At 58.9% G+C, this 21898-nt stretch overlaps 2 protein-coding genes and 1 pseudogene across 7 annotated transcripts in view; 1 reads left to right on the plus strand and 2 right to left on the minus strand.

Moving 5' to 3' along the window:
• BICDL1 (BICD family like cargo adaptor 1) overlaps positions 1-3861 on the plus strand; it is a 102836-nt gene extending 98975 nt beyond the window's left edge. For all 5 annotated transcript variants that reach the window (XM_047696807.1, XM_047696811.1, XM_047696808.1 and 2 more), the window contains one exon: positions 2312-3861. In XM_047696807.1, coding sequence (XP_047552763.1) covers positions 2312-2473 — 162 coding nt within the window. In that variant the 3' untranslated portion in view covers positions 2474-3861. The remainder of the gene's footprint in view (positions 1-2311) is intronic.
• A 616-nt stretch (positions 3862-4477) lies between these two features.
• Positions 4478-6706, minus strand: LOC125081814 (uncharacterized; annotated as a pseudogene).
• On the minus strand, positions 4478-21898 carry RAB35 (RAB35, member RAS oncogene family). Of its 2 annotated transcripts, XM_047696813.1 has the most exons (6): positions 20775-21886; positions 15376-15426; positions 12740-12863; positions 8428-8552; positions 8209-8333; positions 4478-6845 (listed from the first exon to the last, which is right to left on the minus strand). In XM_047696813.1, exons 1-6 carry the CDS (start codon positions 20824-20826, stop codon positions 6717-6719), a joined length of 606 nt encoding a protein of 201 aa, XP_047552769.1. In that variant the 5' UTR covers positions 20827-21886; the 3' UTR covers positions 4478-6716. The 2 variants fall into 2 exon arrangements, with proteins under 2 accessions (XP_047552769.1, XP_047552770.1); XM_047696814.1 differs by lacking the exon at positions 8209-8333 and having other exon boundaries at positions 6739-6845; positions 20775-21898.

Here is a 21898-nt window from a genome sequence, read left to right on the forward strand (position 1 = left end):
GCCTCAGCCTCCTCCGTCCCAGCCCCAGCTCGGCTCCCCACTGGGCCAGGCTGTATTTGCTTTTTGTTAATGAGATTCAGATCGGACAATTTCAGGATATGGGTGTAACCTTTCGTGTCTCCCCCCACCCCCCCCACCCCCCCCACCCCCGTCCCAAAATCCGAAGCAAACAGATAAAAAGCACCCCGCTGGCGGGCAGGTTAACAGTCACCATTCCTCCAATGGCCTGGCTGGCCTGGCCACAGGAGCACTTGACCCCCCTCCCCTGGGAGATGGTTCCTGGCTCCTGGGCTCTGGCCCACCAGCAGCTGGCCGGTCACCGGCTTACCGCCCATTCTTCTCTCTTCTCTCCTGGCTACAGTTTGCTTCCTCAGGGCTTTTTACTATCTGGCTCCTTTGGTTTCTGATCTAGTGGCCTTTCTCAGTTCCCGTATCAACAGCTTTAGTTGTACACCCCTCCTGCCTTTGAGGTGAGATCAAGCCCCCATTCCACCCGCCGTGTCCCCTACCGCCATCGCCGTCTCGCCCCTGCCTTCCCGTGGCCCGCCGTGTTGTGTGTGCCGGCGTCCGGCGTCATCTCTGTGCAGTGTGTGCCATGCCATCCCCCGCAGCGTGCCTCCCGCCACCGCCGCGGCCCAGGACTGGCAGGCCGGCCCGTTTCTGACTGCCTCGGCCCTGGTTTCTCAGTGCTCCCTCCCCATCACTGGGCTCTTTTGCCCACAGAAGTACTGGCAGGTGTGGAATCATAAGTGGTTCACGCCTGTGTATGAAGTTCTACAGTGTTCTATTTCGTGGGCTTACCCTGATGCACGTTAAGGTGTAAAAGATGTGGTTTGCAGTGGGCCCGTAAAACCACCAGCACTTTGAAAGGGTTTCTTTCTGAAGGAGCCTGTTACGTTCTCATAGTGCTGCAGGGAACGATTTTATTGAGTAGGTCCTAAGCACAGGGCACCGTGCCCAGGATTTGGCACTGGGACTTGGGAGGAGCATGTCCCCTACTTCTGCGAAGAGGAAAGGAACTGGAAAGCAGCTGAGTGTGAGGAAAGAGCAGGACGTGAACAAGGGAGGGAGAAGCAGGAGGTCCACACTCACTGCTTGCTAGGAAGGTGTGGGGTAAGAAAAGTCCCTTTGTTTCACACAAACACCTGGAGTGACAGAAGCGCGGGTGTGATGGAGCCGGGGGGTGTGATGGAGCCGGGGGGTGTGATGGAGCCGGGGGGTGTGATGGAGCCGGGGGGTGTGATGGAGCCGGGGGGCGCCGGCCCCACTTCCTGCCCTTGTCGAGTGGCGGCCTGAGCGCAGCCCTCACTGTCCAGCGCTCAAGCAGGACATGCTCCGCGGGCTCGTCCCAGGCGTTAAGCCAGGGTTTGGTGTCTTGACCAGGGCATCCCAGAGCCCACTGGGTTTAGGGGTGAAGGCATCGGGCAGATGCTGGCTCTGTTCCCGCTCGCGTTAACCAGACAGGGCTGTTTTGACGTTCAAAGCAGTAGCTTGCGAGCTTTGCTGGTAGCAGGACGCCTTTGCCAAGCAGACTCTTGTGCAGAGTCAGGATCGAAGCATTAGAAAGGAGGGAGGGCGGTGCTGCTCTGTCCAGAGGCCCCTCCGTGGGATACATCCGCTGTGCTTGTAAGGCATTTGGGGTGAGGGGCATCTCTTAGGCAACTTTAGCAAATTGGGGGAAGGTGCTAACCCAGGGAGGAAGCTAGGGATCTACGCTAATAAGCAGGAGCGAGTCAGGCCCTGAAGACAGGGATGCCGTGGCCCGAGCCACACGCTGCAGCGAGTGTGCTTGGTTGTGGGCGAGGGCAGGGCTGAGGGCATCATGAAGCAGGCAGAACTTGTAGGGGTGAGGGGGCAGGATAGGTCCCTGGAGCGGCCCCTTTGGACTGGAGAGCTGGCGAGCAGAGGTCGCCCTAGGGCCCAGGGAGGGATGCCAAGGGAAAGGCACACCCTTGGGACGCAGGAGGCAGGGCAGAGGCAGCCAGTCACAGGCAAGGCCTGGGTGGAGACAGGGAAGGATCAGCTTTGGCCGGCCCTTCTCTGGGCTCGCAGCTGACAGACCAGCCGCGGGGTCAGCCACGGAGCCGAAGCCAGCAGGAAGCCCGAAGCCCTGAGGAGGCGGAGGTGTCGGTGGCTCCTGTGTGTCCAGGCATCATGTCTACACTTGCTGCTTTCTTGGTCGGCCTGAGCTGGCTGCAGCCGTTCAACCATCTCATCTCATCCCCATCCCGCGTCCCTCTGACATGTGCTGCCCCCGCTCCCCGCCCCGGGTCGGAGCCCCTGTTCATTCCCTCCGTTCTGTCCCCTGCAGGACGACATGCACAGGGTCATTGACCGACAGCTGATGGACACGCACCTGAAAGAACGGAGCCGGCCTGCTGCTGCCCTCCCCAGGGCCCACGGCGCGGGGCGCGGGGACGAGCCCAGCACCGCCGAAGGCAAGCGGCTCTTCTCATTCTTCAGGAAAATTTAGGTCCGGAGGAGTCAGGCCAGCAGGGATGGGTACACTAGAGGGGACTGAGCGTGCGAGGCCCCAGCACACCATGCTTGCACACGAGGGCTCCCCTGGGCCAGCTTAGCGGCCGCACTGCCCACCCACACTGGGGCCCAGTCATCCAGAAGAGCCCATGCGGCCTCTGCCGGCTGCCCTCGACAGAGGGACAGGCAGGAGCCGTGTCCCTCCTGCCAGGCCACGCCCGGCCTAGGCTGCCCCCAGATCCTGCTGCCTCCGGAGCAGCCCCTAGGGCTCTGCCACGCAGACGCAGCAGATCATGGCCCACCCCGCCCACCCCTCGGGGGCTCCCCCTGTCCCACCCCAGGCACTGCTGCCCTCCTATTTTGGAATACGGGGAACAGAAGGAATGGAGGCCATCTCTGAGTGCCTCAGGAAGCCGTCACGGCCCCCAGCTGGCCTGGGGATGGGGGTCACTAGTCCTCTGGGACAGCAGGTCCAGGGCTGAGCCTCCACCTGTTCCCCCGATCTCTGGCCCAGGGAGGAAGGGGGAGGTGGCACCTCACCCACGTGCATGCACCTCTGCCTGGAGCGCCTCTGCGGCAGGAGGCCCGGCCTGCGGGGCCTGACCAGCCGGGGCTGTTCTCTTGCATTCAGCCACCGCTGGGCTCTCCGGGGGCTTGACTGTCGCCATCCCAAGGTCAGGAGGAAGAAGGGCCCTGCCCTCCCCCCCCCCCCCCCCCCCCACTCTCAGCCGTCACTGTTCTCCCTCCCTGGCCTCCGGGCCGCCCGCGTTCTCACAGCCCCCTTGCGCCCCTCTGCGGGTGTCATCCCTCCAGTCCTTCCCCCTTCGGGCGCCAGAGCTGGGAGCGGGGGGGCTCTCCTCCTCTTCCCACGGCCCCCGGCTCCCCTCACACATACAAGTTCTTGGTTCGGCCGAGCAAGTCCAGGCCCACAGAATGGCCCCAGAGGGGTCTGCTGTCAGCCACCTCCACCTCGAGGGCAGCACTGGCACCACAGGGCGGATGCCACCAGATACTGCCCCCCAGGCCTGCAGAAGGCTGAACCCTGCAAACCTGCTGCTTCTGCTCCTTCCTCAGCAGCCACCCCACCCTCTCTGCTGAGGCCCCCCTCAGAGGCCCCCCTGGGCTGAGTCAGCCCGCGCGCTGCTTTACCAAGGATCATCCCCTCCCTCGCACGGGAAAAGCACAGCAGGGATGAGCGGCAAGAATGTATCTGTAGATCTGTACATACCAGTGCTGTAATTTTGTATGTAGCGATCCTGTAAATACATGTAGGATTTTATAATACACATATTCTATATAAATCTATAAAGGCATATTTTTAGAAAAACAGCGCACCACTGCTTCTTTTGAAAATAGTCAAAGAATAAAATGAATTTCTACAGAGCTTCCTGCCTTAATCATTGGGGGACCCGGAGGGCTCTGGTCAGAAAGCAGCTTCCAGCTCAGAGCCACCGGCTGCCGGTTCTGGAGGGACAGCAGGAGGGAGTCCCTCACACCTCCGGGAGGTCCCCTCCTCTCTTGGTACTTGGTGAGTGGATTCAGCCAGGAAGGGGGGCACCTCCCCAGGAGGGCGCAGGCGTCCTGTCCATGACAGCGCTCCGGGCCCCGCCTCCACACGCACCCTGGCCCCGGGCGCCCTGCCAGCCCCGCTTCCCATGCCCGGGGCAGGCCCTCCAGCCTGGCAGGAACTCGGGGCCACACAGAAATCACTGCAGGCAAAGCTTCCACTGCATCCTTCCGGCCGTGCGGAGAATAAACAGGCACTTCCCCGGGCACCTTACCGAGTGCGCTTCCGACCTCCGCCTCGAACCGGAGGGGAAGCTCAAACTGGACCGACCTTTTGCGGGGAAAACAAACTTGGCTTCTGAAAGTGGCCCTGGGCCCTGGCAGGCACCTGTGCCGGACTCCAACCAGAACAAACAAGAGCTGAATGCCGTGGGCGGGAAGAAGGCGCCCCCCCCCACAGCTGCAGGAGAGCAAACGGCCCCCGGGAGAAAACTTGGCAGCTTGAACCTTTATTTTTAGTATTTTTTTAAAAAGCATAATTAGAAACTTTCAATACAGAAATAATCCTAGCAAACCATTTAAAAGTTTTGTTGTTCAACAGGAATTTCACATCAGGTCCACCAGGACGTCAGTCCGGCCCTGTGAGTCTCCCCACCCCACCCCCCATTCATGCGTGTAACACTCAGTGGGACAGGCACACTGTCGTCACCAAAATCACCCCACCACCTGGGTCTGGACGTCCAGTTGCCAGAGCCATAGCCAGCTTCTAGCCCGGGCTGGAAAGCTCCAGGACCCCTTCCCCTTATTGCTCCAATCTGCAAGCACTGCCACACTGGTGTCCCATGAACACTCAGACTTGAACACGCTGCCCGCCCAGGAGTCTCGAGCTCTCTGCATCCTGCCCAGGACCTCAGGTCACCCCGCACAGCCCTGAGGACGGAGACCCCACTTTCACTCCCGGCCCCCCACCAGTCAGAAGATGCCTGTCGGCTGGCCCCACGGCCGCCCTCCACAGCACCACGTCCCCAGGCCCAGAGCTCCCACCTCTTTAGGTGGCCCCAGTGAAGTCCTGCTCCCAGACAACCACAGGCTCTTGGCAGTCTTGGGAAGCAGAGAGACAGGTCAGAAGAAACCCCCAGTTTTTACTGATTAAAAACCCACCAACAGTGTTAACATGGAAAATCTGCAGTGTGATCTGTGACGTGATTGTCCGATCAGGGCTTTGCCTGGAAATCACCTAGGAAAGGAAATCTAACAAAACACATCATGGTGTTGAAATAAATTACTCCCAGGCTACGTGATCCTTTTAGGGGAAAGGTGAATGATGAAGTGTCCCGAGGGGGACAGTAATCAAGTGCAGATGACCCTGGCTTTTTCCTCCAGGGACCAGGGTCAGAGCTGGCTGGCTCCCAGCCCCAGCTGCCATTCCCTCCCACCCGCTAAGAAACCCTCCTGCTGCCTTTGGACCAGAACAGTCCTGTCCATGACCCAAGGCTGCCTGCCGTCCACCTCTGACGCGGCACCCCACAGTCCCGCAGCGCCTGGCGCCCACTCCTCACACTCGGAGGTGCCCTGGGCCGCAACAGGGACCCCAGAGCTCCGTGGAAAGCCCTAGGCCGATGCAGACGAGGATGGGAGGCCCGTTCCCCTTTCCCACCAAGAAACGGCCAGAAGGCAAGGCTGCTCTGCCCAGAGCCCCGCCCCACAATGACAGGAAGCCATTCGATTTTTCTAAAAACACTGGACCCAAAGTGGGGAGGCCACAACATTTGCTGCTGTGCCAACCAAACCTCAGGAAGAGAAAGTGTGAGGAACTTAATTCATTTGATTTGGCTTCATTTTATGTATTAAAATAACGCTCCGCAGTGCCCCTGCAAGCCCCCAGCCCTGCACAAACACACCCCTACCTTTCTGTTGGAACTGAAACAGGCTGGTATAAATTAAAAGCCATGGTTTCCCTGGGTTTGTAGTTCAGAGGCATCTAGAAGGCAGGACAAGAAATCTGGTGACCAAAAGGCAGGAGCAAGTCTTCCTGTAAGCCAAAGGCTAGGCCTCTAATGAGAACCCCCAGGCCTTCCTCGAGGCCAGGTTTCCCCCCGCCCCCCGCTGCCAGAATGGTTGGGGGGGGGCGGGGGAGGAGTGGGGAGGGAAGGGAGCTGGGCAGGGAAGAGACGCGGCACAGGCTCCAGAGAGAGGGGAGACCCTACGTGCCAGGGACAGAAGCCGACGGCCTGGAGGAGAGAACAAGTAACACGGAAGACCCGCTCCACCGGCCCAGGTTGGCAAAAAACGTGGCTAGAACTGGATCCTGTCTCCTCAGGAAGCCGCTGGCCGCCCGGTGGGGCGGGGAGGGGCGGGGACGGGGGTCTACTGCAGCAGGCCGGCATTAAGGAGGCGGCGCCGGAGCAGGCCGAGGGTGGTGCGGCTGGTTAAAGCAATATACATTATGTACAGATCTGGTTAATCAGTCCGCTCGGCCCGCAGCGTCCTCGCCGGGCCCAGGTGCCTTGGCCAGGGGGCAGGGGCACCAGAAGGGAAGGGCAGGTCATCCAACACCTTCTTGGCACTCAAGGGGGGAGGGGAGGAAGTGCCGACGGTGGCGCCTCCCGATACAAAAACGTGGAAAGAATTCTTTAAATAACGGCACGAAACTGAGACTGTCCCCGAGGAGCCCCGCGGGGCCTCGGGCCGGGGAGCGGCCGCAGCGCAGTCTCTGCAGTGGGCTGGGGACATTAGCAGCAGCGCTTCTTCCGTTTACTGTTCTTCGTGAGCTTCACCACGTCGTTCTGCTGCTGCTGCTGCTGTTTGGCTAAGTTGTCTTTCTTTGCGCGGAGGACCAGCTCTGTGATGCAGCTGAACATCTGTGAGGACGAAGGAGGCAGTGTGGGCCTCAGACCCGGCGGCAAGGCCCAGTGTGGCGAGCCCCCATCGCGGAGCCGCGTCTGCCCGCGGGCTCAGCCACCGCCCTGGGCCCCACTCCCCATTTGCTATTTCTACTCGCGAGGGCTTTTTGTACGTAGGTCCTCACACCCTTTCCAGAAGGAGGTGGTCAATTCTACAGGTCAAAAAGGAACAACATCAAAGCCCCGAGAGCTGTGTCTTAGGGAAGTCAATCTCAGGGATTTTCCAGGCTTTCCTCTAAAGAGACCGAGAACCTCTCTACCTGGAATCCGGCTCTGGTGACAGGCCAGAGGAACGCAGAGCCTGCCCACTCCACGCCACATCACTGCACATCCCCCCAGAACCCTCCCCAGACCCCACCCCTAAGACGTCCTTGTGGTGCCAGGACCCAGTGGATTCCCCCCCCCCACTGCCCGCCAACCCACAGTCCTCTCCTCCACTCTGCCAGGAAAGGCATCAAGCACTTGACATAATTTGCTTCACTTACTGCTCACAACCCAGGAGGCAGGGACTCTCACCCCACCCCGATCTACAGAAGGACAAGGTAGCAACCTGGAGAGATGAAGTCCCTGCCCAAGGTCCCACAGAAAGGCCCGTCTTGTGATCCCAGCCTGAGTCCGAGGCACCTGGGTTCCCTGTCACCGTGCAGTCGGGTGTCCAGAACACAGTGGGGGATCCAGGCTTCCCTGGGTCTCCAGATTCCACACACTATGGGGCAAGACTCACCCAAAGCTACAAGCAAGGCCTGCTAGGCTTGTGGCATAAGGTCCCACTTCTCTCCCACAGACTCACAACTACCTCCCAGCAGGCCTAGCAGAAGGGAAGCTGCCCCTGGCCGGAAGCTCAGCCGCTCTACAGGAGACCTGTCTCCCCAGAAGCCTCTGGGGGACGTGCAGCAGGGGCCCACCTGAAGCCTGGAGGTCACAGGGAAGCAACCAGGTGTCAACCAGGAGGCCAAGGCCCCAGGAAAAGCCTTGAGAGCAGACGGGAGTAACAGGTGGCGCCAAGGAGGGCAGTGAGGCTGAAGACTGAGCAGGAACCCTGTGTGGCTGGGCTGTGGGCTACGTCTCAGTGTGACTCGGCCTCTTACAAGTTGGGGGACAGACCTCAACTTGGAACCTCAGGTCAGAGGACTGTTGAGACACAAGCTAACACGTGCAAAAGGCCTAGTGCGATGCCTGGCATCCAGCAGGCCCCAAGAAACGGCAGCTACTAGGAGGTTTTGTCAGGCACCCACGTGCTCTGGAGAGAGGAGGGTTGCATCAGTGGGACAGAGCTGGGGCCCACTCCCTCCCGTCCCCGCCCCCGGGGCCCAGGCCTCACCTCTTCCACATTGACATTCTCCTTGGCGCTGGTCTCAAACAACTGGATCCCCATCTGCCCTGCGAATTTGTAGGCGTCTTCTGTCTCCACCACCTTCCGCTCAGGGTCGTCGTTCTTATTCCCCACTTCAAGGCAAAGCACAGTCAGCCCAGCCCTGCAGAAGTACCCCCTTGTCACCCTCCAGGCCACTGTCCCCACCCCCGGGGGGTCCAGCCTCACCTAATATTCGGCACACATCATCACAGTTTTGGTTGATTTCATGAAGCCACCGCTTAACGTTGACAAAGGACTCCGCACTGGTGACGTCATAAACCACGATGACCCCGTGGGTCCCCCGATAATACCTGCAGGGTCAGGATCTGTGTCAGAGCTTCAGCCTAGACAAGAGTAGCCCCTTCACGAAGACCGAGCCTGCCCGCGTCCGGATGGCGCTCAGGGAGATGATGATGGGGCCCAGGCTCTCCTGCACGACACCCAGCACCCCCTCTCCCTCCGACCCCGGTCGGGACGCTCAGCAGCACCGTTGTTCACGCTTGTACCCAAAGCACCGGGGAAGAGGGAGTGGCCCTGAGATGGTCAGTCAAGTTGTTCAAGTCTGCCACTAGCTTAAAACGTCTTTGAAGATCTTGTTTTAGGTTTAAAATGCAAGTAACTTTATTTGATGTCCTATTACCACTGGGCTTGTTTTAACATTGAAAGAATTTTTCTCCTCAAGCCTGAGTAAAATGCCACTCCAAGAAGACACACCAGTGGTGAAGCCCCGCCAGCGCGTCATTCACTCCACTTCTGACCCTGGGCTCATCCGTGCCGGTGGCAGCGAGCGCGTGGAAACTGCGTGGACATCCGGGCACAGCCGGGCAGAAGCTGTCCCAGAGGTGCCACCATCCAACCGTGCAGACCCTCCGGCCTGAGCTCAGCCAGAAGGTCTGGAAGGCAGGAGGGCATGAACATTCCCCTCCAGACGCCATAACCCAAGCATTTACAGTTCAGAGGGACAGACGGAGGACGTGGACCCCACACGCCAGCCCCCGGGCTCCCTCCGCACCAGAGCCTCCGTGAGGATGCAGCCGGCGAGGCTGTGCGCGCCGCCGCATCCTCACGACCGGCTCGTCGGCGCCCTGGTCAACTCTTCACTTTCTAGGCCCAGTCATAGGACAGAGGCTACCCTGGTGCCACCTCTGAAAGGCTGTGGAACCCCGGGAGGGTTAGCGCAGGCACCTCAATCACCTCCTTCCTCAACTATAAAACGGACACATGAGTACTTGCTCTTGGGACGACTGCGAGGAAATAAAGGAGATGACTTGTTTCCACAAGGGCCAGTCAGTAAGTAGCCAACGGTCAAGGAACGGTGGCTCTTCACCATTATTACTATTCCTTCAGTGACAAGCCAGGGCCCCTGACACAGGCGGAAGGAAACCAAGGGACAGCGTGCGAGGCCATGGCCGAAGACCAGGGCTGCGAACAGAAGCGGCTGCGCGGCACCCCGGGTTCCAGCCCCCTCAGGAGCCTGCAGGGGTCTCCCTGCGCTTCATTCTGCCACAGCTCGGCCTTCCAGGGACACAGTGTCGCTGCCCCGGGGAGCCCGCACCATGAAGCCGGGCAGGGGCCAGGCCCTCCAAACCTGCTGCTGCTGGAGCGCCAGGTCATCGCCCACCTGGTCAGGCATGCGCGCCAGGACCAGGGTGACAGGCGACTGTCCCCAGCCAGCAAAGGTAGTTCGAGCAGAGGAACACACTTCCTAGCTCTCCTGCGTTGAAGACTATTGAAAATACCAAAAAATGCTGAAAGAGCTTTATAGGAGAGCGAGAACCAGTCTGAGGACGAGATCAGGGGCTCAGAGCTCTGACAAGAGGGACACCAGTGCTTCTGCGCCTCCTGTCACCACTGCCACCAGTAATCACACCCACTCACCCCTGCTCAGCTCAGCTCTGTGCCCAGCCAGCGCCCAACACTTTATATCCACCGCCCTATCAGTCTTCGCAGCAACCTGGTGTTACAGTCATGAGGGCCGCCATTTTACCCCTGAGGCCACAAGGCCACGTGCAATGACCTGCTGAAGTCACGGTGTCTGGGTCTGACTCCTGGTCCAGGGCCAGCCATCAAAGGGGCTTCCTTTCCTCACCATCCAGCACCTTGTTACTCACTCCTCCCTGACGTGCACCCCAGCCATGCTTCTCTGGGTCAGCAAACCCCAGCCTCAGAGAGATAAGAAATAGGGTGACAACAGGGCTCCTTGTCAGGCTAACAGGACACAGTTTTAGTTTCTCTTTTAATGCCCTGAATCAGAAAAAGCCACACTACCACACCCCGACTGCCCCAATCCCTGAGAACAACTCCTGAACTCTCCCCCAAGACTCCCTCCTCCTTCCCCAGCCCCCCTCACGGGACGTCGTCTTTCCGTGCCCCCTCGGCATGGTGTGCGTAGCGCCTCCTGCCTCAAGAGGCACAGAGTAGGGGACATAGGATGGAGCTTCCTCAGCGTCCCCAAGACCGGCAAGATGGCAGCAGGGGGCTGAGCCCATGCTCCCCAGCCACCACTGTGCAGCACTGCCCCCTTCTCGAGTACCCCAAAACACACACACTGCCCTCCACTAGCTGAGCTGCTCAGTGTCTCCAACAGAAGGAGGAGGCGGTTCACCCCCTGCCCACCCTGACCTAAAAGGACCTGACCTCAAGGTGGCCACAGGCTTCTCTGCACCCCAGCCCACTGCCCTGCCCAAAGCCCTTTTCACAGTCACGGGCCCGGTACTCTCGGCCACCCTGAATTCCCAGAGCGGCTTCAACCTACAGGAGACATCAGGGCATCTGCCTCAGCCCCAGTCCCTCGGCGTGGGGGCCAGCAGGGAGCAGGGCTGTGGACTGGACCAGAAGGCAAGAGCTTTGGCATCAAATGGGCTTCACTTCAACTGTGCCCTCGCTGGGCCTCAATTTTCTCACCCACAAAATAGAAATAGTCACAGACTCTTTATTTGGGATTAAGTGAAACAAACTCAGTAAAATCCTCAGCGACAGTCCCAGCTCAGAGTAAGGACATCTGGGCTCGGGGCCCAGACCTCCCAACCTGGACGGGTGGTCCTGTTCAGGTCTGGACGCTTGGGCTGCCCATGCCATCCATCCTACCCCAAGGAGCCTCAGATCCAGCAGCCCTCCTTAAGGCCTTACTGGCAGTTGCTAAGACACAAGGGGACTCGGGCAGATCGTCAGCAAGTAGTCACAGAGAGCTGCACCGGCAGAGGGGTCTATGGCATCACCGGCCATGGCACACGTGTGCCCGACACCACTGGCCCAGTGACAGAAGCCCCTCCTGCTCGGGCAGCCCACCCACTAGCCTAGTCCCTCTCCCTGCCTGGCAGCACCTCCAAGAGTCCCCCCACGACACTCCCCGCCTCCACCGTGAGGGCTTCTCGTCCCTCAACGTCCCAACGCACACAAGATCCTGAGGAGTCTCCAGACGGGCGGGCAGCCTGGGGTCTGTCCCGTTTCCAGGCCGAAGGGAGGAAAGGGATCTCTGGCCAGAAAACTCACACACTCTCCCAAGAGACCCCCGTCACACAGGAACTTCGGGCGGAGGCAAAGGAGAGGCCTATGAAAGAAGCAACAACTGCAGGCCCAACAGTGGCTCTGCCTCTGCACGCACCCGCGCTCACTCACCAGGCCCGCTCTCCGAAGTCCCTCATCTGTCAAATGCAGAAAGCAACAGTGCCGACTGCAGCAGGCGCAACGAGATCGTCGGGGTGAAGCCCGAGCACAGAGCACCTGGCACAGAGGACTCGGCATTAAAGCCAGCCCTAAGGAGAAACCCTCTGGGAAACTGAAGCACAGAGAGTTGAGGCAACTTGCCCAAGGTCACACAGCAGAACAGAAATATAAATTCCGAACCATCTTCAAAGCCCTGCTCCTTCCTGGAGGCTGTTCTATTAACAGCCCCAGAACCGAGAGCCCCTCCACAGGTCCACAGGGCTCCTGCTGGGTCCCCCTCTTTCCAGCTAAGGACCACAAAGGTGCTGCAGCAGCAAAGGAGGCAACACACTGGGTGAACCAGGTTCCTGGTAAAGGGCTTTGGGGAGCAGAGGAGGCCTCCCGACAGCCTCCTATGTACCAGTGCTCCTTCCTAGCCTCTCAAAAAAGAGAAGCCTCCTCCAAGTCGGGGTGGGTGACAGGAGCCTGCACAGCCGACCGTGGCTGTCACAGCTAGCACTGAACAAGAGTCACTCACTGTGTCTGACCATGCCACATCCCTGTTCTTCCATTTTATATACCAAGGAGCTGAAGGTTAGGAGGTGAGCTGACTGACTCGTACTATCCTGCCAGCCCCCAGAGCCATGGTGCTCACCCACCAGCCGCCTGTGGACAGCAGCCCACCTTGTCGCCTCCTCCTCTCACGCCACACCAGCCACTGGGGCCAGCAAGGAGCTTGCCTCCTGACAGCTCAGGGGCCCACCCCAGTGACATTTCAGGGAGCCCGGACACCCGACATGTGTCCAAATACAGGTGGCGAGGGGAGAGAATGGCGGGGGCCAGCCCGACTCACGTGGAGGTGATGGTTCGGAAACGCTCCTGCCCAGCTGTGTCCCAGATCTGCAGCTTCACTTTCTCCCCGTTGATCTCCACAGTCCGAATCTTGAAGTCCACTCCGATCGTGGTGATGTAGCTGCCTGCACACACACACACGTCAGCCAGGCCCACGGGGCACCCCGTCCGGATGCGGCCTCAGCCACACCGGGGACCCCGGCCTCCGCAGTGCTCCCTGCTGGCTCTTTGTGCCCAGCGCGTTCCAGGCCCCGGGGACAGAGCCCTGAACAAGGACGACAAAGCCCACAATCCATGGACCCCTCAGTGGAGGTGAGGGCAAGAGGACACGATGAAATGAAGTGAGAAAGACTCCCATTTCCAGAGTGAGGAGCCCCATAAAGGAACGGGAACCCGGATGAGACCAGGGAGGGGCAGGCTCCTTTCATGAGAGGGGTGGGTGCAGATGTGTCAGCAGTGGCCTGAGCTGTGCTGGGAGACCCAGGCCACACTCTGGGGTTTCTTTTTCCTGTGCTATTCCCAACACTGTAAATGACCCACAACATTACCATTCTAACACACAAGTCACGACCTGCATTTTGGAAAACACTGCTGCAGGCAGAGGAGAAGGAAGCAAAAACAGCAATGGGGGAGGGGGGTGTGTGTGACATGCGGTGGAGCACGCAGTGGGAGGCAGGCAGGGGGACCGGAGGCCAGGTCTCAGGGTCTTTGTGCCATTTTCACGAGCTTGGCCTTTCTCTGGTGTGTGGCAGCGCGGCACTGAGGGGTCTGAATCAGAGCCTGAGCCGCACTGGAAACACTTCATTCGGGCATCTCTGTGAAAGATGGAGTGGAAGAGACAATCTAGCCACCGTCGTGTCCCGCCCGACCGGCCTACAAACAGCAACATTCCTGCTCTGTTTAGGGCGGACTGTGTAACACAGTGCTGCAGGCAAGATCCACACACACCCAACTATATGGGGCGCAAAGGAGGGGTCAAAGTTCAAGGTGGGGCAGAGATCGAGGAAGGCTTTGGGGAGGAAGCCACACTTGGGCCTGGAAAAAAAAGGCACCATTTCCAAGGCCGGGAGAAGGTGGGGGGCAGAGCCCTGAGCACCTCATCAGTGGAGCCCCGGGCTGCTGCCCAACATCCTTACCCGCCGCGCAGCCCTTGCCCCGGGGAAGCGCAGGGCGCCAGTGTTGGTGGTGCCGAGCTGGAGGAACCCCTGGTACGGACTCTGCCCGCATGAGAAGGCCGCAGAGGCGTGCCAGCCCCGGAAAGAGCTGCCAGAACCCCGAATGGGCGAGATGAATTCACCCCTCGGGTGTGGGATGGGCAGAAGCTGCTGTGACGCTTTGGCCCAGAACCAACGATGGACTCCACTAAGAGGCTGGGGGTAGAAATGGGAAGGAGACCCTGCCCGGGAGACCAGAGCTGAAAGCTCCCAGGAGTAAGCAAGAGGGGCACGAGGAGGAAGAGCAGCTGCCCGGCCTGGGAGTTCCCATCCCTGAACGGAACAGCAGCAACAGCCAGCGGCTACTGCGGGAGGGATTCCTTAGCCGGGGCACTAGGACTCCGGGCGTCTCGGGTAACCCTCGCAATAACCCTGCATGGGAGGGACGCCAAGGGGTCCCACTTCACAGATGGGCTGAGACTTAGTGGCGCCCAAGGGCACACGGAGCAGACAACTCTTCCTGACTTCACACCAGGGGTGCCGCAGGGCTGCTGTCGGACCAAACCCAACTCTCCACCAAGAGGGAAGTGTTCGCCATGTAATCACTTCCTAATTGCAGCCCGCTGCCCCACTGCAGCGCACGCATTCCAACGACAGAGTCATGTTGGGTCCTTGATCGGAGAGGCCAAGTCAACCGGAAACCTCTGCAATGAATCTGACATTCAACAAACAAAAATGTGTCCAGCTTCACCAGCGATCGGGAAAACACACGCTTCGGGGATAGCACGTTCCCCACTAGATTAGCAAAAACGAACACTAAGACGCAGCACTGATCAGAGCTGACAAGGGGCACTTTTGACCGCTTCAGGGGGAGCGTCACTTAGCACAGCTTCTTTAAAAGACAAGTCGGCATTTTCAATTGCCTTTAGCCCCTGACCTCGTTAGCGTTAACTCCCCTTCTACACAAGGATGAACATTCGACCCGTCCCACCTAATGCATCACTTAAACCAGAAGCAGCCAGAAAGCACGCACACGTCGGGAGCACGGCTGCTGAAGGATGAAGGTCCACGCACGCACGGCCCAAAGACCCACAGGCATTCGGAAGAAGCAGAGGTCTGCTAGAGATGGGGAAGAACGAAGGCCAGTTGCCAACCCACCGCATGCGGAGTTGGAAAAAAGCCAGGAAGACACACACGTGCTGGACAGAAGCTCCCGGGGCACGAGAGCAGGGGCCGGTGAAGGGCTCCCATTCTTCACCTCGTAAGTCTACCTGTTTGACATTTTATCCAGGCATGTACTAACTAGTAATATTCAACTTTTCTTTTTCTCCCTTAAATGCTGGGGCACAAGAAGTCTCTGGGTGGAAAAGGGATGGGTCCACAAAAGGATTTTTTGAACCAGACAGACAGTAGGCAAAGGCCCGGCCAGGTAAAGGGATCTCAAACCCAAAATACTCCAGCAGCAACCCAGGGGCACACTCACCTGAGAAAGTGTTGTCTGCAAAACGTAACAGCAAACTGCTCTTGCCCACACCTGCAGTAGAGAAAGCGGGAGATGAAGCCCAGTCCTTCAGGGAGTTGGCGCCCAAACGCAGACTCCTAGAAGCTCAGCAGACCCGTCGCCCACCTCAATGCTGCTTTTGATCTCCCTGATGGGCCACACACCAAGCCCATCTCTCCCACTCAACGTCTGACCTCTCCCTCTGTCCTGGTGCGAGATAAGCTGGGGAGTCCCGTGGGGAGAGATGAGAAAGGGGCTTCTGCCCAGGCCCCGTGCTGATGAGACCCAGAGGAAGATACCAGATGACAGAAATAAAGCAGGGGCAAGGTCAGCCATTTGAAACAGCCAAGTGTGTCTAAGCCACACGGTCCCTAGAAAAGCATACACTGAGCGGAGCCCCAGTTTGTGTGCAGCATGAGACGAGGAATTGTGGACCTGAAAGGGACCCTTGAGATTATCGAGGCCATTTTACAGGTGAGAAAACTGAGGCCCAGACAACACAAACCAACTGCCAGCCATCCCCACCCTGCTGATGTCACTGCCAGCTGGACTGGTGGGGGTGGGGGGGGTCCACCTTACACTTGTCAGCCCAAGAGCTCAACACGTGCTCAGACCGTTTCACTTACCACAGCAACCCCTAGCCTACTTGTCCCAAGAGCAAGCAGAATCCCATAAGCTTGGCTTCCCTTTACCTTAAAACGAGCAGCACTAGCCTGTGCACCTGCCCTGTCTCCCCCATCCCATCCCCTACCCCTGCCAGCCTGAGGCCGACTGGGTGAACCAACCGCAGGAGGAAAGAATCGGAGCCCCCAGAGCTGCGCGTGCGATGGGCCCCCGCATGCGCCTGTAATTCCCGCTCCGACTCTGAAGAGGCACCCGGGCCGCGGGAAGCTAAGCAGCTGGCCTTCGGGGCCTCCGCGGGGACACACGGGGCTGCGACGTGAAGCCAGGGCTCTGGGGCGCTCTCTGATACACACTGCCAGGGCAGTCTTCCTGTACCTGTTCAGAAAGTGGAACCAAAGGACCCCAAAAGGGCTCCTGCACCTCCCTCCTGTCAGATCCGCAGCGGTAGCGCGGCCACAGCTGGCAGGAGGAGAGCTTCCACCAGGGTCTCAACTGCCCCCCGCCCCCGCAAGCTAAGTGTACACTGGTGGGGAGGAGCCCGTAAGTGCTCATCAGAACCTGAGAGGACGCTGCCTCCGTCCGTCTCCCACGTTGCTTCTCGAAACCTAACCAACCCCAGACATCCTCTCCAGCCAGCTCTCTCTGATGCTCTCTTCTGGGAACTGTCCTGGGACACCCAGAACTTGTTTCTTAGAGTGAACCTTCCCTTCCCAAGGACAGGGGTGCGGCTCTGAGCAGACGGGCGCTGCACCCGCAGTACCTGCTGCTCAGCCCCTGGGCCTGCAGTGCTCCTGGTCGGGGCCACTTCCTCATTGTCGCCTCAGTGAGGCTTCCTGCTGAGCCCAAGGAAAGCCCAAGCCCTGGGCTGGGTGCCTCACGGCGTTCTGCCCAGCGCTGACACCCCATCAGGCCTGCCGACTCCTTGGCTTCCTCCTGGAGCCTTCTGGGTCTGCTTACTCGGCTAAAAGCTGCGTCTGGGCCACTAGCTGCGAGTTCCTCTAGGAAGCAGATCTTGCCTGCCTTGGCCTGGATATTTGCAGCGCTGGAAGCGGGCTCAGCACTCAGCAGACACCGACAAAGCATGGCTGAATGAACTCAGGACCAAACAACAAACACGGATCGCACGGACAGCTCTGCCGTCTGATGCTATGACCACGGCGCTCACCAAAGCCAAAGCAATGGTTTTCAACTTTCAGGGGCAACAGAATCCTTCTTGAAAATTAAATTTTATCTGAATCCCATATATCTAAAACAGGTGTGGAAGGTGTGCCTGGGTGGCTCAGTCAGTTAAGCGTCTGACTCTTCGGCTCAGGTCACGATCTCAGGGTGAGACTGAGCCCCCTGTCGGGCTCTGCGCAGGGCATGCAGCCTGCTTAGGGTTCTCTCTCCCTCTCCCTCTGCCTCTGCCCCTCCCTTCCCACCGATGGCTTGCACTCTCTCTCTCAAACAATAAAATAAAATAAAATAAATAAAAGTAAGGGGAGTTGCTCTCTCTGCAGGAAGCAAGGAAGCAGCAGTGTGCCCTCCAACTTGGCCTCTCCGAGTCCCCTTCACTCACCCCCGTGCTCAGCAGAGCTGCTGAAAACCACCAGGCTGCAGAACAACCACTACGGTCACCACAGTAACTGCTGCTCTGGGCCTGACCCCAATCTCCGGCATTGCTCTTCCCTTTGAAAGGGAGAGAAACCCACCCTCAGAAACGACCTCTCTTAAATATCCCTGGAGGAGGCCTCCTCGGGAAAACATGCTCTTGCACTCATCCCACAGTACTGGCCGAAGGGAGGACGTAATATGTACCAATCTACCTTCAGCACTGCTGAAGACAAGGGCTTCCCAAGAACCGTACGGAGCACGAAACCCAACCAGTCCAGCCCCATCACCTTCTACCCTGCGAAGAGCACAGGCAGCAGAAGACAGATTTATTCGGCAAACACTGCAAGTGCCCCTCAACCATCACCACTCTCCCCTGCTCCCTGCCTCTCGGCCTACACAGATGCTCGGGTCCTCAAAAAGCCCCCACAAAAGTCCCCACCCTCAGCCCTGCTCCTCCTCTGGGCTACAAAAAGTTCCCTCACCGTCTGGGCTTCGGTTCTGGACAGCTGAAGTCCCTGAGACCTTCGAGTAAAGCGCTCACAGTTTTAATCCTGGCTCGGTCACCCACTCACTGTACAACCTCAGACAAGTCACTTCCTCTGAGCCTCAGCTCACTCATGTGCAAAGTGAAAGGCTCTAACTAGTTCTCTGACAGCCACTCCAGCCTCCAGGTTCTAAGAATGAGGATGGCTGGCCACACAGATCAGACGAAATGCTATTTATTACACTTCTGTGCTATAAAGTCAGAAGAACGTAGGAAAAAGTGTAGAACCTCGGCCATAAAGAAGAGCTGCAAAAGCTGAGGGAATGTATCCCAGAAGCATGTACAATGTGGCAGAGTGGGAAGAAGAACTCTAGATTTTGTAATAAAGAAGCGAACACTCATTGAGGGCCCGCTGCTGGGCCTGACACCAGCTGCTCCCACGGTCGCACTGATGTGCATTAGCGCTTGGCTATGCCTGTGATGAGCTGTGTGACTTCGGGCAGGGCAGTCAGCTCCTCTGAGCCTTAGTTTCCTTATGTGACAAACTGCACAGGGAGCAGGTGAGAACCAGATGAGAGTGTCCACGAAAGCATCTGAAAAACCTGAAAGCCTCCCCATAAGGAGCCAGTCCTGGGCCGTCCCTCATCCTCTCCTCCTCGCTCAGATGCCATGCTCAGTCTGAACCGAGGCTACCATCTCCCAGGCTCATAAGGGTCCAGCTTTGACTCCTATACCTGATGTACTTCTACAAGCTCGGACTGAGCTAGGAGCCAGCCACATAACTTAGCGAGTCTTCTCCCACACCTGACTTCTGAGTGAAAAATCAACACAGCAGGCAAAACGTACTGTGAAAAAGGGGGCCAGAACCACCCCCTCGGTTTTACAGAGAAAAGCCAACAAGCTGCATCCTCTTGCAGAGTTTATGCTTTTTCATTTTTGGATATCAACACACAAGCCCTAGAGGGATAAGGACCCCTGACTGTGGTGGGCTTACTTTCTCTCCAAAGGGAGAGAAATTACCCTGGTGTCGGCCCCTGGGAACAAAGGCCGGGGCTGAAATCAAATCCTTTAAAAGCGTAAGTCTCGGGACCCTGAGGAATGCCAGACTCCATCTCCAAGGGTTAGTCTACACAGCTCATCTAGTTTTCTTTCATTCAAACCACAACGAATCCACCTTCCACCCATCTAACTCCTTCCTTGACCACAGCTACTCTGCATCTCCCTCGTTGGCCCCTAACTTTTCCCCTTACCTCTCCCTTCCACCAGTAACCACAGAAACCTCAGCCATCCTTCACTGCATCCAAACCACCAACCACATCCCAATCTAGCTTCACAGTGAGATCAAAACCCACTCACTTCCACAGCCAGCTATAGCCCAGTGTCACCCAGCACTCCTCCATCAGCGTCTCACAACTCCTTTGATTTGCCCCCCCCACCCCTTTCCTTAACAACCCATGGGCTCCACCACCAATCTAGCCTCTGCCTTCAGTCATATGACTCCCCTGCCCTCAACTCAGGTCTGGTCTATAAACCTGGCATGCTCCCAAGCCTTCTTCCCCATCATATAATCCCAGCACCTCAGCTATGCTCCCATAAACCTCCTAGGGCCTGCCTCCCTGACCTCTTGGTCACCCCATAAACCTGCTTACCTGCCACACTCCAAACACCTCTAAAACCCTCCACCCTTTCCCAGGAACCAACCTGTCTTTTCTAGGAACTTAACACTGATTCATTCATTCATTCAACAAATGTGTTTTAGGCACCTACTGGTTGCAAGGCACTGCACCAGGCCCTGGAGAAGATGCACTGCATGGAGCTAGGAGCTCTCCCAGAAAGCATACGTGGTCAAAGCCCTTTTGCAACACTGGCTGACCCACCTCCAGTACCCATCTAGTATACAGTACGTAGCAGCAAACACGTACTGAGCACTCTCTACGTGCAGGCACTGTTGCCAACACTATGTGTGCATTATCTCACCGAACACTCACTGAGCCCTGAGAGGCAGATGCTACTATTACTCCATTTTACAGATGGGGAGACAGAACCACATGGGCAATAACTCAGCAGGAATGTGCCAGGCCCTGTGCAAGGTAATCCCATGAGAAAGGTTCTGGGATTATCCCCAGTTTACAGACAAGAAACTGAGGCTTACAAACGGCACTAATAACCACATCAATAGCTAGCACTTACCCAGGGCTGACGTTACGCCAGGCTGGGCGCTAAGCACTTTCCCAGCTTTATCTCATCAAACAGTCATACCACCCAGCAAGGCAAGTCCCCACCTCACAGATGAGGGAACTGAGGCTCACAAAGGCGAAACAACTTGCCCAAGGTCACGGAGTAAGGAAGCTGGTAGTCCCAGAACTCGAACCCGTGTCTCTCCAACTCCAGGCATCGCGCGACTTGACCAAGGTCACACGTGAGGCAGGGGCAGGCGCGGCGAGAGGACCGGGGGCCCCAGCCCCGACCCCCATGCGTCCAGCCCCTCCGCTCCGAAGCCGGGTGCCCCAACCTCACCTCGAGGCTGCCCGCAGCCCCTCTACGCGCCCCTAGGGCCGGCGGCCGCCAGGCAGCCCCGCCCCGCGCGGGCCGGCACCTCCCCGCCCGCCTGCCCGCCCCGAGGCCCCCGCGGGCCGCGCCCGGCAGGGCCCACACCGCGTCCGGCCGCCGCGGCCCTCACCGCTGTCGCCGATGATGAGCAGCTTGAAGAGGTGGTCGTAGTCCCGGGCCATGGCGGGCGGGGGAGGCACGCGCGGGCGGGCGGGGTCGGTGCTGGCCTCGCGATCCGCAGCTCCCTCCGGGCTGCTTCGGCAGCGGCGGATCCACTTCCCGAACAAACAGCCGGAACTGACAGAAACACCTCCCTCTTCTCCCCCTCCTCCTCCTCCTCCTCTTCAGCAGCCGCCGCCGCTGCCGCCGCCACCTCCCTCCTTCCCGCCCCGCCCCGCCAGCGCGCAGGCGCAGCGTTTGACACCGCCTTTGCGCAGCCGCAGCCGCGGCCAGCCGCGCCCTCTCCGCGCTCGCGCCCCGCGCAGGCGCCCTGGCGGACTCCCGCGGGCGCGGGCGCGGGCGCGGGCTAGTCTTGCCTGCGTCTTGTCGGCGAACGTCGCCACAGCCGTGCGCGGCCGGGGGGTTCGGAGAGCCGGGTTGCTGTGGAGCCCTGAAGGACGCCGAGAGCGCCGGAGAAGCTCGGCCGTGGCCCGGGACGGACTGGCTCCTGCATCTTCGAGAGCCGCAGGCGCTGCGGAGACGGAAAGACCGGCACGCAGTGACCTTGGAGGCGGGGCTTACGCCGAGCTCCCGGTTTCTCGAGACCCGGGATCCGGACACTCCGCCCCCTTCCGCACGGACGCCGCCTCCGGGGTGCTGGTCCCGGGCCTGCGGACTGGACGTCCGCGTGGACGCTGGCTGCCCGGTATTGAGGGCCACGAGTCGCCTGCGGAGCGGAGCGTGAGAGGAGTGTGGCCTTTGAATCACCTCCTAGCCCCGTGACCCGGTGGAGCCTGAGTTGCCTCCTTGGTAACATGGGGAGGGCAGTTCCAGAGTCAGAGCCCCGTCCACCTTGACGCCGAGCCGGTGTGAGCGGCACACGCAGCCCGAAGCAGCAGCTCCCTCGGCTTCGATTTCACACCGCCTACACAGTCACATCTCAAAAGCGTGTGGTTAGGAAGACCTGGGCTGCCGGGAGTTAAGCGGGATTGGGTTTATCATCAGCTCCAGTTTTTTTCCCCGTTTTGGAGTAAGTTCCCACCTGGCCTGAAAGTGAGATGCTCCTACTGCCATTGTGATTAGAGAATTACAGGG

This window comes from Lutra lutra, chromosome 12, assembly GCF_902655055.1.
Source record: "Lutra lutra chromosome 12, mLutLut1.2, whole genome shotgun sequence".
Taxonomy (NCBI): Eukaryota; Metazoa; Chordata; class Mammalia; order Carnivora; family Mustelidae; genus Lutra; species Lutra lutra.

Coding starts and splice junctions, on each gene's coding strand:
- RAB35 (XM_047696813.1), bottom strand. CDS start 20,826: ATGGCCCGGGACTACGACCACCTCTTCAAGCTGCTCATCATCGGCGAC. Junction 8,553..12,739: donor TTCCGAACCATCACCTCCAC/GTGAGTCGGGCT, acceptor CTGACCCTGCAG/GTATTATCGGGGGACCCACG. Junction 8,334..8,427: donor TGATGTGTGCCGAATATTAG/GTGAGGCTGGAC, acceptor TTTGCCTTGAAG/TGGGGAATAAGAACGACGAC.